The 20192-nt window shown below is 44.2% G+C and overlaps 1 protein-coding gene across 1 annotated transcript in view; it reads left to right on the top strand.

Moving 5' to 3' along the window:
• The first annotated feature begins 2666 nt into the window (after window positions 1–2666).
• Window positions 2667–20192, top strand: part of LOC146386441 (integrin alpha-5-like) — a 57956-nt gene continuing 40430 nt past the window's right edge. The window contains exons 1-3 of the mRNA XM_084927495.1: window positions 2667–3044; window positions 17630–17754; window positions 19605–19705. Coding sequence (XP_084783621.1) covers window positions 2845–3044; window positions 17630–17754; window positions 19605–19705 — 426 coding nt within the window. The 5' untranslated portion in view covers window positions 2667–2844. The remainder of the gene's footprint in view (window positions 3045–17629; window positions 17755–19604; window positions 19706–20192) is intronic.

The following is a 20192-nucleotide window of genomic DNA, read 5'->3' as shown; positions in this document are numbered from 1 at the left end:
ACAACACTGCGTGCATGTGATTTGTCGTCAGTAGAGAGAAACTTAGGGAGGTGCTGCAATAATTTATTGCCTCATTGCATATTACATTGTAGTTTCAGCACCAGATGGCTCTCAAGCCAAATACATAGCACTGTGTGTTTAGCAGTGCCACTAAACCCTTATCATTGTATTTGGTGCTAGTTTGCAGTTCATGCCTGAGGCCAACAGAGGTCAACAAAGGTCACAGGTTGCTTGAGTTATCCAGGCAGTTTGTACAACACATGGTAATGTATATACTCGATTTAAGCCAGGTCTTCACCTCACAGCTGCAACTCCTTTTTAATTTTAACCATCTCCACTTATAGTATATTGCTAAATAATAGGTTTTGAGTGGTGGAGACAGGCACTTGTGAGGAAACACAAATGTTTTAAACTCATTAAAGTTAATGAATAGACCCTCAGTCTCATGGATGTGCTATTTAAATCTGTTACTGAAATACATTCTTGGACAAGGAAATACGTAAAACCCAGCACATTACCACATCAGCTGGCATTTGTGACTTTATAAGGGGAACTAAGCGTTGTATTATGAGTTGCTACGAGGCACACTTCATTGCCTCTGTGCCATGTGAAAATGTGTTTTTACCGAGTGAAAACAGTCTTTGTCCAAGCGCTGTTGCCTTTGGCAGGTAATGCATTGTGACTCAGTTTTTCAAATCTGGGGCCCTCTATTACTATAGGCTACACACTTACATACACATAACCATGACCAAAGGAGACTAATAATCACACAGTGTATACTCGCCTGCACGTCTGCAATGATAGCAGAAAGTTTATTCCCAGCAGAGTGACGAGAGACTGAGCCGAAGGTGGAACTCTGTGGGCTTTCCCAGTTTAGGCATGCCGAATTGCCTTGACATGTCTGCATGGTAGAGGAAAAGCACAACTCTGACAGTAAGTCTGACTTTGAAAACATACAGCCTCTTTTCTACACACGGATGAGTGAAACTCCAAAACAGCAAGAACAAAGATAAAAGAGTTCATTTCTTCTTTGTATGTTTTCCAGGAAGATCTTTGTAAATGCTAAGAGCAGCTATAATCAATGTTGGTACAATGATGAGGTGTTAAATGACAATATGAAAACAAAGTAACAATGTTCCAGTGAACTGTCACGTCAATCTGCAGCTCCTTTCAGCAATACAGAGCTTTATACCGACGTTCGGTTCTTTTATTTATTAGTGTAGCAGCGTTGGGAATGTATTTTTGCTGAAACCTAATGTAAAATTTGGAAGTGCATCAGCTGTGATTTGGTAGCACTGCGTAAAGGAGTAGAATCTTGCAAAAACATGAAGGTAAATCTGGAACCTTCATAAGAACTTTAGATGTCTGACAAGTAAATGTCAGTTGTTGGCTTACTCTTAGACGTCACATAGTCTTATTTTCCACAGCAGCAGCAATAAAAAAAAAGAAGCTTAAAACCCCGCTCTTCACTACCTGATGTCTATGTTTCCATTTTAAATTTCCTTCTTTCTGTTGAGTAATGGGATTCACTTTTCCCTAATCGTTCAATCATGAACTCGTTGCAAAAGCTAGACTTCCAAACTAGTTGCCAAGTCACAAATCCTGTTACATGATTGGAATGACATTTAGAGAATAGTCTTATTATGCAAACTGTAAAATATTTAACAGTTGGGGAGCCGTAAAAGTTACAGCAAGTGGTTGCCAACTGTCACTCGCTGATAGCCCTGTGTTAGCCTGGTGACCTGCCCAGGTTGTACCCTGCTTCTCCTGCTATGACAGCTGGGATAGGCTCCAGCCTCCCGTAATGCTGAATGGATAAGCAGAAGTGAATGGATGAATGGGATACACTGAATGCTGAAACCTTACATTCATGTATACATTACAGATATTAACTGTACTTTGTACTGTACACATTTCTTCTAGTAAGTCACACTCTAAATACAGCACTTTACTGTCATTTTTGAATCCACGGCATCTTTCTGCATCTAACTACGAGGTCTAAACCATCTTTGGTAAGAACCATAGCCCTAATTCTAACCCTGTGCAATCCTCTGGTTTTAAGATAAGCATTGACATGTAAATCGAAATGAGGCAACAAGAGAGTTTAATTGATTTAACAGGGCTACATTTGAATAAATAAAAAGTTCAGCTAACATTAATCCAAACGTTAATAAAATGACTGCTTTTAGCATTTATGTGCATTTAGCTAAAATGTGTTAGCATCAGTTGCAGTTTTGTTTGTCTATATAATAATATAGTGGAAATGTTAATATATATTTATGTGCATCAAATTAAAAAACAAATTTACTGAATTATAGTATTGTAAAATGCAAAGTTTTTATAGTATGATGTAAAAATACATTTTCTCTTGCTGTAGAAGTGAAACACAGTTTTGATACTGCAGCTTGGAGTCATTGTAACTTACAGTAGTAGCCTGTTTATTTACAATGTGCAATGCTGAAATAACCACTTCTCTCTTCAGTGCCTTGAGGTAAAGAGCTTTAGCCCACACTTGAGGTTCTGCTGTGATATTTCAGATTTTGTGCCTTTTAGCTTTTTACAGCATTTTTTTTCTTTGGGAACCAGACTGTCTGGTAATATTTAAAAACTCCACCCCCATATCTGGCCGCACTCTTCCCCTCCCTCTCACTCTGACCCTCTTCCTTTACAGTTCACCATTCACTGTGGGACTCTACACCGGACCTGTTGCATCTGAAGGAGAGGATATTCAGGACACCAGTTTATGATTACGACTCCAAAGGCGTCCCGCGGAAGGAACAGCACGCATGATGCGTTTGCGGCGCTGCGGCTGTTCAATGAAAGAAGAGACGCGCAGCAGAAGAGATGGGTACCGTTCCTGGACTTTCACCTACCCGGTCTTGGGGAAAATGCTGTGAGTGCGCCGTGCTGGCTCTACCTGTAGTGGTGCTTTGGATTCAGCTTGGCGCCGCTTTTAACTTGGACACGGAGAACCGCGTCGTCTTCACTGGACCCCCGGGGAGTTACTTCGGCTATTCTGTGGAATTTTTCAAGAACTCATCCAGGTAAAGTGCCAGGAACGGCCACAGAGCTGGATTCTTTCTCCAGGTCAGCGAGGGAAAGTTTTTCGGCTCTCCTTACACTTTGTAAAGTTTTTCTTTATTTCTAGTGTAAGATTAAAATCTTGTCCTTGTGGTTACTTTACGCAGTAACCCACTTCTCTTTTGGCGCCCCTATAACATCATCCTGAGACACAGAGCAGTATTTTCTGGTAGAGCCACCAATCCTGACATGAGAAACAGATTTTAGATTTTAAAAACGCATCTCTGTGTTTGGATCACAGCCTAAATGTGTGTTTACTTGTGTTATTGGCCATTGTCCCAGCTCTTTAAAGGTTTAAACAGCATGGGCTGGGGCGAAATGTATGAAATGAAGCTCACATGCATATACACATACATCTCTCTCTCTCCCCCTCCACCACACACACACACACACACACACACACACTGGATATAGGCCCAACTCTGATTGGAAACAGACACACAAGTGTGTGTCTGTGTGTGATTGAGGGAGCAGGGGGTTAACCTACAGCAAAGTAAGAAAAATGCAAGTCTTATTCTGAATGAAGACTGAAGGGGCATTAAGGGTTTCCCGATGTTCTTTACTGACAGATGAGGAACTGCCAGGTGAGATGAAGTTAAAGATCAAACCTTCCCCTACAGACAGCCTTTAGCATCACCTATATCTCTTCTCTTCTGGGCACTAGTGGAAAAAGCACACACAGTGATTTTGAAAAATGTGTGAAGTTTATCAAGCAAAACCAGCCTGAGTTACAGTTCTGCATCAGATTTGTTTGAGAAGCCAGTGCCATGAAAAACTAAAATGTTTATAGTATACTGCAATACTTCAGGGACTCAGTCAGTGAAAACATATTCAGTGTAGTGCTGGAAAAAAAAACCTGGTTTTCCCAGTTTGAATCCACAGTAGCTGTAAATAGAAAAGAAAAAACGACTTTCTTTAAACAACATAAGCCAAATAGAAAATGTTACAATCTGCTGTTATAGCGATGTCGTGTACACGTGTTTTAAATTGTCACACAACAAACTGTGATCAGGTTTGGCTAAACTGCTCTATGTTTTATAGCTGGTATGGAAATATCACATAAAAAATCCTTGTTCTTTTTTTTGTATACTTTATTAATCCCCTGTAGGGAAATTACTCTCTGCATTTAACCCATTCACTCAGCGAGGCAGTGGGCAGCCACCAATCCAGTGCCTGGGGAGCAGTGTGTAGGGATGGTGCCTTGCTCAGGGGTACCTCAGGGTAGGTCTTCGGTGGATTTGAGCCCCTGACCTTCCAATCATGGGGCGAATGCTCTACCTGTTGAGCTACCTCCTCCCCTCCTCCTTCATATATGTTTTTAAGTGAGCAGCAGTAATTTATGGATTTGTTTAAAGGTTTTTTTCTTTCAGAAAAGTATTTATTTTACATTAATGTACTCGTATACCCTACTTGAGTCATGAACTGTACTGTTTGTGGAGGTCAGTGTAGCCAGATGTATAAATATAGCCTGTCACCAATAATTAGTCTTTTGTACAATGTGCTGTCAATGGGTCTAAACAAAACCCCGTCACAGTACAAACAAACAAACAAACAAACAAACAAACAAACAAACAAACTTTGGTCCTCTGTATAACACTTCCCTGCTCAGTTTATGGTCTCAGCCAATCATTTTGAAAATTTTGGTCATTCCAAATTTTAGAAAGGAAAATATTTTAGCAGATGCTCATTTGCTGACATATTGTGATTGACAAGCGAATGAACGTGTGGTTTCCAAGCCAGGCCCGCCCCTTATGTGTCACATCTGATTTCTAAACAACAAGAATGATAAAACAAACAAACCAACTCATATCCAGCCTTTAAAATGGAACATCACAAACTGTGGGTGACGTCATAGCGATTATATCCATCTTTTATATTGTACTGTCTATGGTCAATACATCAGATGAATGCTAGAGTCACACTAGAGAAAGAGACAGGGCAGGACCAAAATGAATGCAACTTTGTTCAATGAACCTGCGATCTTGTTGCCCTTGTGATCGTTCACAGTCAGTTTTCAGATTGACTAGGGTGCATCAAGACAGCGATAAAGCTGTTCAGTCAGTGCTGCAACAGAGTCAGCAGTTAGTGTTATAGAGGGCGGATGGAGCGACCTTGATTATCTACAACTAACAGTAAATTGTACTGCATTACCCCCCTACACAGTCTTCCTAGTGCTGGTAGCTTACCAGTTACAACTGAACTGCTAACAAGCTGACAGAAACAAATACCCTCAAAGTTCTCAACCACATTTTTCTATTTTTCCCTGGAGACAAACAAATCCATGTTGGTTTGTCCAGTCAAAACGCCCTGTTATAGCCAGCTGTCCACAGCTGCTGACAGCCTCTGGAAGATATGTTACATCACCTAAAAGCACTTTATGTTTGCAAGCCTCGATGATGACAGGGTTGTAGTTCAGTTTTGCTGCAGTTTTAATCTGCTTTATGTTACCACACCGGAGAGCAGCTGGTAGCTGGCAGCCATTGGAAGTCAAATGTAAAGCTACTTTCAGTGTTTGCTGGAGTTCGCTTACACCATTGTCATCCCTGGGGGCTCACAGACTAAAGTCAATGTTGGTTTAATGAATGTAGATATTTTCATTTAAGGAGGTCAGTTAAGATTACGTGAGTTTGCTCAACTAAGCTTGTGGCAGTCAGAGGGAATATTGTGGCGTGATTCCTGAGATGTTGATTTACACACATCTTTTTTTTCTGCCTATGCTGAACAATACCACATTTTGTCTTCCACCAAATTCAAGTGTACTGACAGCAGACAAATGCAGCTGAATGTCTTCCTGTGAATCTAGTGCTTGTTGCGATGAGTAAACAACACAGGAAAGGGATGCAACTCCTGAATTTTCATTCTGCTGATGGGATAGTTTCTGCAGGCTGTCATGCATTCTGGCAGTTGCTTCGCTGTCTGTCTGTTGGGAGCCTTGGGAAGCTTTCTCTAGCTCATATCAGGTGTTGTGGTGAATAATTACACGTTAGGTTTTCTGTTAGGACAGTGCATGTATTCACTTAGTAATGAGAAGCATTTTGGGATGACAGTCTTGTGGCTTTTTGAGGAAATCAAAACTATGCAAAAATTAGAGAGGTTTGGAGCATTTCTTAATTAGGCTAGGAATATGCAGATGAGTGACTTGGTTTGGAGAACAAAGTCATGTTATGTTTACTACAGCTTTCGGAGCTGTAGACAAACCGTTAAATCCTTCTCATGTGCTGAAAAACTTCTGCCCTATCTGGAATGTGACAGAAGTACAAAACATGGCATATCACATATCAGGTCATTATTTATTTAACAGGAATTATGCAGCAGAAGGTTTGGCAGTTTGCTGTGCCGGTGCATTCAGGTGTTAACATATTGCTAAGGAAAAAAGACATCAGCACTAATCTTAGAGATAAATGGGAAGGGTTATAAGGTATTTTCCAAACCATTTGTAGTTCGTTATTCTACAGTGAGGAAGATTATTCACAAAGTTGAGCTCACTCACTACAGGCGTCAGTTAGCATGTTAAATGTCAAAGTTAATGACAGTAACATTAGAAAAAGAATGAACAAGTATGGGTTGTTGGGCAGGGTTGCCAGGAGAAAGCCCCCTTTCCCACAAAAAGAACATGGCAACCACAAGGCTTCTTTAACAGTGTTCTTCTAACATTCTCTATATGAAGCGCCTTGAGGCGACTTTTGTTGTGATTTGGCGCTATATAAATAAAATTGAATTGAATTGAATTAACTGTTGAAACCAAAGTGGAAAAGTTTAGCCATAGAGTGGAGTGTATATTTGGAGAAAACCAAACACAACATATCAGCACAAACTTGCACATCATGCCAACTACAAGCACGGTGGTGGAGGCGTGATGATCTTGGCTTGTTTTGCAGCTACAGCAGCTGGACTCAACCATGAACTGCTCACTATACCAAAGCATTCACGAGTGAAATATGAGGCCGTCGGTCTAACAGCTAAAGCTTGACCCAATTTTGATCGTGCAATGTAACAATGCTCCTAAACAAAGCAGCAAGTGTTTAACTTAATGGCTGAAAAAGCAAATCAGTATTTTTTGCAGTGACCCTGAAATGGTGTGATGCAAACTTCAGTGAACTGAAACTGTGTTGTAAAGAAGAGCAGGTCCACAATATGAGACCAATGAAATCATACAGCAAACGATTATTTATTACTTCAAGCTATTGCTGCCAAAAGTGGGTCTCCAAGCTACTGAAACATGGGGTGTCCTTAGTTTTTTACATACAGCTATTTTGCAAATACTGACACAGTGTAATATGGCATGTGTCAGGTAATATTTGCCTAATTTTATGACACTGATAATTTCTGATTATGTCTTGATATATAAAATCTTAGAACAGACACAGCATGTACTTTCTTTTTGCCATGACTGTAAAGTTTTCGACACCAGAAGGATCTAGAGAACAATAAAGCTGCCTAACACCTAAGATGCTTTATGTGCGATTGCCTTTAAGGTGTCACTGTCACGGGTAATGGGAAAGTACGGACTCAGTCGCGGAGCTCAGGATGCAAAGTACACAGTGCGTTTATTTACAGTGCCCAAACACAGTTTCAAAACATAAAGTGAAGTGCAAAGTCCAACAGTGATCTTCTCCAAACTCCCAGTGGTGCGCAGGTGAGTTTCCAAAGTGATTCTCAGAGTGTGTGTTCTCCTCCAATAGCTTAATCCACGGGCTCCTTCTCTCCAACCTCCAGCTCTGTATCTCTTCCTCCTATAAACGAGCAAAAACCACAGGTGAGGAAGCTAGCCGGCTAAAGCTAAGCTGCAAGTCACAAAACACTCTTTACTACCGAGCTTCGAGTACAATCCAGCGTCGACTGCCATCTGGACACACAGTTAAATACCTCAGCCCACAACGAAGGATGATCAGTGACAGCTGGGTGGCAAATTAGGTGCAGGTGTGTCAGCCACTGGGTGGAGGAGGAGAGAGAGAGAAGCACACACATACACACACAGGCAGGTCTCCCCGGGAAGGACTGTCCGACCATGACAGTACCCCCCCTCTAATGGGAGCCTCCGGGCGACCCACGAAACTTGTCAGGGTGCAGACGGCGGAACTCTCTCACCATACCGTGATCGAGAATCGCAGACTGCGGCTCCCAGGAACGCTCTTCCGGACCGTACCCCGCCCAATCCACCAAAAACTGGAAGCCCCTACCGCGGCGCCTGGCGTCCATTATGCGAGTAATGGAATACGCCGGAGTGCCAGCGATATCCCGGGCGGGTGGTGGGGGCCCGGGAGGCAGGCACAACGGGCTGGTCCGGACCGGCCTAATTTGAGAAACATGAAACACGTTGTGTACCTTCATGTTGCGCGGGAGGGCCAGTCGGACAGTCACTGGATTCAGGATGGCTTGCACAGAAAAGGGTCCAAGGAACCGGGGAGCCAGCTTCTTGGACTCAGTCCGCAGAGTGATGTTCCTAGAGGAAAGCCATACCTGCTGACCCACCCGATAGGCCGGTGTAGGGATGCGGCGGCGGTCAGCCAGTCTCTTGTTTTGTGCGCTCGTAGGGCCGCTCGAGTTGCCCGCCAGATCCGTCGACAGCGCCTCATGTGATGTTGCACAGAAGGCACGGCCACCTCTCCCTCCGTGATGGAGAGGAGTGGGGGTTGATACCCCAGGGATGCTTCGAAGGGAGAGACACCCGTAGCGGCCGACGTGCTAGAGTTATGGGCGTATTCGGCCCACGCCAACTGCTCACTCCATGACGACTGGTTGGAGGAAACGACGCAGCGCAGCATGGCCTCCAGCTCCTGGTTCGCTCGCTCAGTCTGCCCATTAGTCTGCGGGTGGAAACCAGAAGACAGGCTGACCTGGACCCCCAGCTCGGTACAAAACATCTTCCACACCCGAGAGGTGAACTGGGGCCCACGGTCAGAAACAATGTCCAGAGGAATGCCGTGAAGGCGGAAAACATGCTGGGTCAAGAGCTGGGCAGTCTCCAGAGCGGTGGGAAGTTTGGTAAGGGCAACAGAATGGGCAGCCTTAGAAAAACGGTCAATGATGGTGAGTATAACAGTTTTACCAGAGGACGGAGGGAGGCCAGTGATGAAGTCCAGAGCGACGTGCGACCATGGCCGGCTGGGGACAGGCAGTGGTCTGAGGAGTCCCGATGGAGGGGAGTTGGGCGTCTTATTTCGGGCGCACACAGGACATGCGGCCACATACTCCCGGACGTCCTGAGAGAGAGAGGGCCACCAAAACAGTCTTTGTAAAAAGGTGACAGTTCGGTTCCTGCCCGGATGGCAGGTAAACCGTGCGGTGTGTGCCCAGTGGATGACCTTACCCCTGACCGCTGAGGGAACGTACAATCTACCTGCTGGACCGGTGCCGGGGTCGGGATCTTGTCGCTGAGCATCTCGGACCACCCTTTCTATCTCCCAGGTGAGGGTCCCCACAATGCATGAGGCTGGCAGAATGGGCCTCTCCTTCTCCTCAGGGTCCGTGTCTGGCGCGAACTGGCGTGACAAGGCGTCTGGTTTCGTATTCCGGGACCCGGGCCTGTAGGTAATGGTTAGGTTAAACCGTGCAAAAAAACAATGCCCACCTGGCCTGTCGGGCGTTCAGGCGCTTAGCCGCTTGGAGGTAGGCGAGGTTCTTGTGGTCCGTCCACACGATAACAGGATGTTCGCTCCCCTCCAACCAGTGCCGCCACTCCTCCAGCGCCAACTTGATGGCAAGAAGCTCCCGGTCGCCCACGTCATAATTCCTTTCAGCCTGAGTGAGCCGACGGGAGAAAAAGGCACAGGGGTGTAATTTACCTGCCTTGCGCTGAGAGAGAACCGCCCCAACTCCCGAATCAGAAGCGTCCACTTCCACCACGAACGGCAGGGCGAGGTCAGCCTGGGCCAGGATGGGGGCCGAGGCAAACAGGCTCTTGAGACGGTCGAATGCTTGCTGAGCTGCTGGAGACCACAGGTACGGCTGTTTGGGCGATGTGAGTTGAGTAAGAGGCAATGCCACCTTACTAAAGTCCCGGATGAAACGTCTGTAGAAGTTGCTGAATCCCAGAAAACTTTGCAACTTCTTCCGGGTGCCGGGCACAGGCCACTCCAACACAGCTTTGACCTTAGCCGGGTCCGCTCGCAACCGGCCCTGTTCAATGATGAAACCCAGAAAAGAGACAGTTGAGGCATGAAACTCACATTTTTCCGCTTTACAAAACAGCAGATTCTCCAGCAGGCGGTGCAACACCAGTCTCACATGCTTAACATGCTCAGCTCTGGACCTGGAGAAAATCAGAATGTCATCAAGGTAAACGAACACGAAGTGGTTCAAAAAATCTCGTAGGACGTCATTTACCAGGGCTTGGAAAATGGCAGGGGCGTTAGTGAGTCCGAACGGCATTACCAGGTACTCGAAGTGGCCCAGATGGGTGTTGAAGGCCGTCTTCCACTCGTCCCCCTCGCGGATGCGGACCAGGTGATAAGCATTGCGGAGATCAAGTTTGGTGAAATGGGTGGCCCCTTGAAGGAGTTCAAAAGCTGAGGCGAGCAGAGGTAGAGGATATTTGTTTTTGATAGTGATCTTGTTCAGTCCCCGATAGTCAATGCAGGGGCGTAGGGACGCATCTTTCTTTTCAACAAAAAAGAAGCCTGCACCCAAGGGAGAGGTGGAGGGACGGATGATACCTGCTGCCAGGGAGTCGGTAATGTAGCGCTCCATAGACTCGCGCTCAGGTTTCGAGATACTGTAGAGTCGGCTAGTGGGCAAGGGGGCGCCTGGGAGCAAATCAATCCCGCAGTCGTACGGACGATGGGGGGGCAGCGATTGGGCCCCGTCTTTGCTAAAGACTCGACCTAGATCATGATATTCGGCCGGCACGGTTGACAAGTCGAGGCGAGTGGGCGGCCCCGCAGGATCGTCTGACATGCAACCCGGCACTGCAGAGCGTAAACACTGCTCATGGCAATGGGTGCTCCACCCTACGATACATCCCTTGGCCCAATCAATCTGTGGATTGTGTCGCTGGAGCCAGGGGAATCCCAAAACTAAGGGTGTGTCAGGCGCCTTGAAGAGAAACAGGAACATCTGTTCAGTGTGATTGCCGGAGAGAGTGAGTGTGATTTCTTGAGTGCGGTGAGTGACAGCGGCTAAAGGCCTGCCATTAAGCGCTGACACATGGAGCGTTTCAGGGAGAGGAACAACAGGCAAACCCATCTTGTGGGCCAAAGCCTCATCCAAAAAACTTTGTTCAGCTCCCGAGTCTATTAGTGCATCACAAGAATGGGTGCGGGAAAGAAACCGTAATTTAGCGGGGCACCCGTCAGTATCCCCACCTTTACTGACGGGCTGAGTCTTTTAGCCGTGAGGGACAGGAGTCCGCGAAAATGCCCCTTCTTCCCGCACACAAAACACTCACCCACCAGTTGTCTTCTGCTCCGGGTGAATTTAGTCCGTCCCAGCTGCATGGGTTGCTCCTCGTCAGCAGGTGAGTCCGTTCCCTCCTCTCTCCACTCGAGAGAGGGGAGTCCAGTCGGAACTCCTACACCCCCTACTGACCGTCGCCCATCTCCAGTCCGCCTGCCAAACTCCCGCATATGGTCGTCTAGACTGATACACATGTTAACCAGGGCACTTAATGATTTAGGAAGCTCTTTAGTGGCCAACTCACGTTTGACATTCTCATTTAAGCTGTTTAGGAATGCTCCTCGGAGCGCCTTTTCCTCCCAGCCCGTCTCCTCGGCCAGGATCCAAAAGTCCACGGAGAAGTCCGCCACGCTCCGCCGGCCCTGGTTTAAAGTAAACATGCGATGAGCAGCACTGTCAGGGTTAGAGCCTTTGTCAAACACACACCGAAATTTGCTCAAAAAATCACTATATGAGATGGAGGGTTGGGCGCTTAGGACTGCTTGAGCCCAGAGTAGTGCTCGTCCGGTCATGAGCTCCACCATGAGGGTGATCTTGGCAATATCAGAGGCATAAGCTCGAGTCTGCTGCCTAAAAATCAGAGAGCATTGATTCAAAAATCCCCGGCTTTTGTCCAACTCTCCACTGAATTTTTCAGGTACAGGTAACGTGTGTTCTCGCTGAGGCGGAGGCGGAGATGGAGGAAGGGGACAGGCCGCTGCTACATTTAGAAGCTCCACTGGTGGTTGTGGTGGTGTAGTGGGCTCTGGTGGTTGAACGAGTGCTCTAGGTGTAGCAAGCAACATACCTTTCAGTTCAGATACCACCTGTAGTAGCGCGGACTGCTCCTCGGCCACATGCTGCAGCATCTTTTCATGCCGCTCCAACCGTTCAGCTTGAAGCGCGAGCTCGCGCTGGACGGGAGTTGAGTCCGCTGAGTCCATTGCTGGCTGGATTGTTCTGTCACGGGTAATGGGAAAGTACGGACTCAGTCGCGGAGCTCAGGATGCAAAGTACACAGTGCGTTTATTTACAGTGCCCAAACACAGTTTCAAAACATAAAGTGAAGTGCAAAGTCCAACAGTGATCTTCTCCAAACTCCCAGTGGTGCGCAGGTGAGTTTCCAAAGTGATTCTCAGAGTGTGTGTTCTCCTCCAATAGCTTAATCCACGGGCTCCTTCTCTCCAACCTCCAGCTCTGTATCTCTTCCTCCTATAAACGAGCAAAAACCACAGGTGAGGAAGCTAGCTGGCTAAAGCTAAGCTGCAAGTCACAAAACACTCTTTACTACCGAGCTTCGAGTACAATCCAGCATCGACTGCCATCTGGACACACAGTTAAATACCTCAGCCCACAACGAAGGATGATCAGTGACAGCTGGGTGGCAAATTAGGTGCAGGTGTGTCAGCCACTGGGTGGAGGAGGAGAGAGAGAGAAGCACACACATACACACACAGGCAGGTCTCCCCGGGAAGGACTGTCCGACCATGACAGTCACTGACTATATGGCTATTAATGGACTGAAGGATGTATAAAAAATTATATATTACATACTAATTATATGTGTTCATCTTAGTGAGATACTGTAGTGGACTGTTTTGCTTTTGTCTTGCTTGTTAAAACACATAACTCAACGTTATTATAAAGCCGGTTTACATTTTGTTTGGATAGTTTCCCTGTTCATAAGTACTGCATAATTCAATTCAATTCAATTCAATTCAATTCAATTCAATTCAATTCAATTCAATTTTATTTATATAGCGCCAAATCACAACAAAAGTCACCTCAAGGCGCTTCATAGATACAGAGAAAAACCCAACAATCATATGACCCCAATGAGCAAGCACTTTGGCGACAGTGGGAAGGAAAAACTCCCTTTTAACAGGAAGAAACCTCCGGCAGAACCAGGCTCAGGGAGGGGCGGGGCCATCTGCTGCGACCGGTTGGGGCGAGAGAAGAAAAACAGGATGAAAGACATGCTGTGGAAGAGAGACAGAGGTTAATAACAGATATGATTCAATGCAGAGAGGTCTATTAACACATAGTGAGTGAGAAAGGTGACTGGAAAGGAAAAACTCAATGCATCATGGGAATCCCCCGGCAGCCTACGTCTATTGCAGCATAACTAAGGGAGGATTCAGGGTCACCTGATCCAGCCCTAACTATATGCTTTAGCAAAAAGGAAAGTTTGAAGCCTAATTTTGAAAGTAGAGATAGTGTCTGTCTCCCGAATCCAAACTGGAAGCTGGTTCCACAGAAGAGGGGCCTGAAAACTGAAGGCTCTGCCTCCCATTCTACTTTTAAATACTCCAGGAACAACAAGTAAGCCTGCAGTGCGAGAGCGAAGTGCTCTAATAGGCTGATTTGGTACTACAAGGTCATTAAGATAAGATGGGGCCTGATTATTTAAGACCTTGTATGTGAGGAGCAGGATTTTGAATTCAATTCTGGATTTAACAGGAAGCCAATGAAGGGAAGCCAAAACAGGAGAAATCTGCTCTCTCTTTCTAGTCCCTGTCAGGACTCTTGCTGCAGCATTTTGGATTAGCTGAAGGCTTTTCAGGGAGTTTTTTGGACATCCTGATAATAATGAATTACAGTCGTCCAGCCTGGAAGTAATAAATGCATGAGCTAGTTTTTCAGCATCACTCTGAGACAGGATATTTCTAACTTTAGAGATGTTGCGCAAATGGAAGAACGCAGTCTTACATATTTGTTTAATATGTGCGTTGAAGGACATGTCCTGGTCAAAAATCACACCAAGGTTCCTCACAGCGTTACTGGAGGCCAAGGTAATGCCATCCAGAGTAAGAATCTGGTTAGATACCATATTTCTAAGATTTTCAGGGCCGAGTACAATAACCTCAGTTTTATCTGAATTAAGAAGCAGAAAGTTAGCGGCCATCCAGGTATTTATGTCTTTAAGACATTCCTGCAGTTTAACTAATTGGTGTGTGTTATCTGGCTTCATAGATAGAGAGAGTTGGGTGTCATCTGCATAGCAGTGAAAATGTATACTATGTCTTCTAATGATGCTGCCTAAGGGAAGCATTTATAATGTAAACAGAATTAGTCCTAGCACTGAACCCTGTGGAACTCCATAATTAACCTCAGTGTGTGAAGAGGACTCTCCATTTACATGCACAAGTTGGAGTCTATTAGATAGATATGACACAAACCACTGCAGTGCAGTACCTGTAATACCTACAGCTTAATAAATTGATTCATTTTAATTTCTAATGGTCCTTCCAGTATTACAGTACGCAGGGCTTCAGAGGTCATGAGGGAATTTCTAACACTGTATTGGTTTGTTACTTAACACTGATTAGCAGATATCTATATCAGCAGCTGAAAACTGGCTCCAGAAAAACGTACGTGTTGGTGAACAAAATGCTGTATTGAGGCTTTATAAGGAAAACTAATAACCAATGTAATGTGGCTACATCCAGGCTATAGTCTGCAGTGTTGAAATGAAATTTCTTACAGACGTTTAGAATACCAAGATGATTTTTTAAAAACTTCCTGTAGTCTCTTACCGCCACCAAAATATTCTTTTTTTCCACTACTTTGATTCAGTTTTGGAGATTCGGTTATTACACTTGCCTGTTGCTCTAATTACTCATAGAGGTTCAGTAATGATCTCATGGTCACAAGTGTAAAGACACTAAGGGAGCAGCATTTCAGGGAATTCTGGGCCACACACAGATGTGTGAGTTCAGTGAGTATATTTACATGTTAACCGAATACAGCAGATTTTTGGTATGGGGGTCCAGTTCATGTAAACACCATATCCTGTTTATTATAAGAACCCTGATAAAATCTTGAGAAATCTGAACAGTGACAGCACTGTGATGCACGTTAGCAGTTCCCAACCATGCTAATCAGGTTGTGTCTACAGACAGTACTGATCCCTATCACAGGATCAATAGGCCTGTAGGTCATGAGCAGTTCTACCAGTTCTTTGTTTGGATCATTTTACAGACCCGATGTGGTGAAACTACACAAATAAATATAATTTTGTGTATAAATATGCCACCATTAGGACACAACCTATTTTGGAATAATGTGACTGTGAGTAAATTCAATGGAGGTCATAAATCTTTCACTAAAAATTATACGTTGTACTGCTCCTGAGCTTCTTTCCTGTTTGCAGCTGTTCCTGTTGAACATGAGTTCAAGGAAAGGAATCCTGTAATTTCGGGTCTCAATAGTGTCATTCTACTGATAAACATCCTATTGTTCAGGATTTGTAGCTCTAGTGTTTTTAGTCACCTCAGAGAGTGAATAAAAGTTATATACTGATTTGAAAAAGTGAGCCACTGAAAGCCTGTACCCTGCACTCCTTAGTGGCTGTGGAGTGAATGGTTTATAAGGAAAGCTCATCCAGCCGTGTAAATATTCCTAAGACATTTTGGGGGATGGGGAGAGTACAGAGTCTGTCTGATATCTGCTAATGTCATCAGTCACCACTGTCTTAAGCTGTGCCATTTGCTCTGGAGTTTTTTAGCAGGGCTGCATGAATAACAGGTGTAGGTGTATATTTGCATGATATTTATCTATATCCATGCAAGCAAATGTTTAGAACAGCTTTTGATAGGTCACATTAATGTGTGTTCTTGCTTTGTTGATTTCCAGACTGTCTTTAAAGTATATCATGAAAATATGCACAACCATCTCAGGATACTTCTTGTCTACTCTCCCATTTTTTCCACCAATGTTTGTTTAATTTTCTAGCTACAAAGCAAAAGTACGTTCAGCACGAAAGTAATAACTGAGAGATAGAAATCTATATCTCTTTAACCTAAAGGAGCTGCCACATGGTTGTGCGCTAAGTGAAAACACTGAGTTACTGTATTTGCATAAATAGCCTCTCGTTATTGTAAGACAAAAAAGCAAATGACCACGTCTTTGTCTTTCTAAACAAATCAAAGGCTAAAACCATACCTAAACAAGGCTTTGAGAAAGATGATTGCCATTCATTAAAGTGAAAAAGAGCTACAATACTCTGGGACCAACGTGTTGTCATCGCAACACTTTGAGTCTATAATTTCCAAACAGGTCAGAGTCACCTATGTAGGACCAAATATAAGAACAGAAATTTAACTATAACCAGGATAGGTCCAAGGTCCAATTTATATTTGGAGAAAAAGGCTTTGTTCTGGGATTTTTTCTACCTTTCATGTGAGAACATGAAGCTGGAGGTGGGCAGAGCAAAACAAGACTGTAGCCCAGAATAGACAAAGCTGGACTGGGACTTATGCAGCACTCTGAGGTTTTAGCAGACAACATACATGACATTAAGTCAGACACAGGATGAAAGGAAGAGTTGGGTTAAAGTGGGTTGCAAAGCAGATTGCAGGTGCAGAAAAAACTGCCTTTTAAGTTTGCCAATAGAAACCACAGAGGGGTATAAAGTGAACCTTCAGTGATGTGGACTAATGTGTAGAAGGTGAAACTACTAATTTCGGAGGCAAACTGGACTTATTTGGGAAAAAAATGTACATTTTTTCATGTATATCAGTTAATTTCACCCCTGGTTGCAAAGACTTGTGCGAACAAAAACTGCATATCTTTATTTCCTACGCCTGGAGTTAAGGTTAGGATTCAGATTGGGGTCAGAGCATTAAAATGGAGGGCAGGATAAATGACTATAAGTCTTGGTGTTGTCTGTAGATTTATGTTTAGCAGTGCCAGACAGCGTCCTGTAACTGTATCTAACATCTGGTGTAAAAGTAACTGGTAATGGCAGGGATCGGTGGGAATGCTGAGGTAATAGCTACAAATTGCTCTTTAAATGTTCTTAACATACCTCTATGAAACAGTTGTGCTGAACTTTACAAACTTCCATAAACAAAACAATGTGATCTAACTTCTCAAATCTTTATGGCTGTGTTTTCATAGCCGGCAGTACAGACTGTCAGAGTCTGGTTTCCTCTTTGTCATCATTTGAGTTCTGATTAAAGGAATTGTGCAGCATTTGGGGAAATGGACATATTTGATTTCTTGCTCAAGTGAAAGGATATTATCATTTCTGTGTTCATGTCTAGAAGCTACAGCCAGGAAGGGTTCATGACTTTCTTACTGTCTTGAGATCACCAAAAAATGTATGTAGATATAGTTTTGGAATTTAGCTTCTGTACAGAAATTGGTCATATTTTCTTTTCTGCTGCTCTAGCATCAACATTTTGATCGGTGCCCCGAAAGCCAACACCAGCCAGCCCAACATCACTGAAGGAGGAGCTGTGTACATGTGCCCGTGGAGCCAAAATAACTGCACCATTATCAGCTTTGACAAGCAAGGTAGGGTGTCTCGTTAAATCTAAATTAACGGTTGTCTTCTTTGCACCAGCACAGATAAAAATCATGCTCAATATTTAAAATCCAAGGGAGACGATTCTCCCTACATCATAATCACAGCAGTGGCTCGTAGGTCATATTGTTCCACAGTATTAAAATGTCACTTTCCCCAAAGGTACCGTGAAATAGTTGAAACAGAATGTGTAGTAAACGCACAGCTGTCTTTACCTCGCCATTAAAGTGGCTGAGAGAAGCTATGGGTAGCTTCCCCAGTTAAGCGCCGCTGTGCTTGACCTTGAGGTCAGGAGTGCGGCTCCCTGCCATCTTCCATCGCCCGATCTAGGGGCCATGTGTTTTGATTGAAACTAGCCTTTGATGTCTTTCCTGAGTTTTAATGGTGACTGAGTCTTTCCTCAACCCCACCCCTCTCTAAGGTTTCCATTTTGGGCAATGAGCTGCGTTTGCAGTGTTTTCACAGAGCTTTGATTTTTCTCCTCGACTCGGGGCCCAGTGTTGTGAGTGCTCTTTAATTAGCGCAGAGTCATTACGGGGACAAGGACCCCAGAGGACCCGGCCTTCCCCGGGCCCTGCCAGGAAAACAATCACCTCCATCAGAAATGCAGGAAACGATAAGGACCACCGTTTGAGGATCAGAGAGTGCAACTTATCACGACCGACTGCGTGCTGATATCAAATTGTGGTTTGCACAGACCGAGAAATGTGGCTGTGCAAACTCTGCGCACATAAATATACACTCGCAAGATGTTTACAAACACAAATGGTCTCGGAAACTTGATATAGTGTATTAGAAAACACTTAAAACCACGCTTACAGTCACACACCACATACATTTACATTCAGTAGTCTCGCTTTTCCCATTTCAGGCCTCAGGATTAATGGTGTGTTGGAGGACGTAGGCCAGACTCCATTAACCAAACAGGCACCCTGAACTGCAGCCAGGAGAGTTTAATGTCACCACTCTAGTAGAGACAGCAGGAACATATATCAAGAAAATCACCACGGTTAAGCTTACAGTTAAAGCCACATTATAAGTATAATTTACATTATTTGAGTGCTTAAACAGGGACTGAAGACAAGTGTTCTCATTCAGGCATGCAGAAGGCGTTAGGGTTTGTTAAGCGATCAGGGATCCTGAATGTTCCTTTTTATGCGTGTGAGACAAAAAGCATGCGTGTGCAAGAAATTGTCCGATAGCAAATCTCTACAACTTTTATTTGCCACTTAGTGAAGTGGTTCTTGTTTTAACTGTGCTCCAAAGGACATAAAGGCAACTTGGCTCAGCTGAGTCAAGTTTTGTGGACCAGGAAAAGCAGTTGAACTTGGAAAACTGTCTTAGTTTCCCAAATTAATTATTTTAACAGAATGTCCCTGAAAAAGCAAAAATCTGGAGGTGTAATGTTGCTGAAGTTGCAAGATTAAAACTCTTTGGCACATTCTCCTTACACTCCACCAAACCTTTCCTCATCGTTGCCTTAGTATTGCCAGGGCCTCTTCTTAAAACACATCTTGACAATCAAATACGACCGTTTGGGTTACAGTAACAACAAGGTCCAAGTCCTTTTGAGCTGTTTGATGTCTGCCATAGCATGGAGGATGGATTAAGACTGCAGACCCCGGGAAGAAGGCCATAAAATATCCATGTAAAAAGCCAAGAACATGTGGGGAACTCTCTCAAATGAAGCCCAGACAGCACAAAAGTCAAACACAACACGGTGATCAGAGTTAAAATAGCAACTCCTGACATCACTGAAGTTTCCTTCTAGTCCTGCTTTCTGAGAACCAAACTGTGTGGTAACTATAAATCTTTTGGGTTTTCTTCTGTGTTTTCACAGGTGACCGGTATTTTTATATAAATGACGTGAACACTCAGGTTGAGTTCAAGTCTCATCAGTGGTTCGGAGCTACTGTGCGTGCCCATGGTAGCAGCGTCCTGGTAAGAATAGCTCATTGGCTAGATTGCATAATTTTGCTGAAGTGACCTGTGGCATATTTGTTTAATTGAACAGCTGTTAACATATAGTGCAGACTTTGTTGTCAGTAATTCTTTAATATGGGGTTTCGGAAACACAGTCTCACACCCAACAGTAAAGCTTGGTCAGCACACTTTATCATTGCATTTTAACACAACAGCTAACTCAATAGCTTAAGAGACCAGGAGCAAAACCTCAGGACAAGCCAAGTGGCTCTTTTTTTTCTACTTCTTCACAATCGTCTTGGTTTGTTTGGCGATTTGGTTTGGCTAGGTGACTAGTCAGCTTATGCTATACTATGACTTGGCCATTGAAGTTTCTTACTGTAGGCAGCAAGTCCAGAGTCTTAACAGATTTTTTGTCTCGTTACACACTCGATGCACTAGTAGCTTAACAACTGTAAGGAGGTTTAAGAGTAAAGTTAAAAAATTTTTATTGAGTCTTCTTTCT

The sequence above is a fragment of the Perissodus microlepis genome, chromosome 5, assembly GCF_051167445.1.
Source record: "Perissodus microlepis isolate ML-2025 ecotype Zambia chromosome 5, ASM5116744v1, whole genome shotgun sequence".
Lineage (NCBI taxonomy): Eukaryota > Metazoa > Chordata > Actinopteri > Cichliformes > Cichlidae > Perissodus > Perissodus microlepis.
The sequence above is the reverse complement of the archived record's forward strand: the minus strand, read 5'-3'. Positions and strand labels throughout refer to the sequence as shown.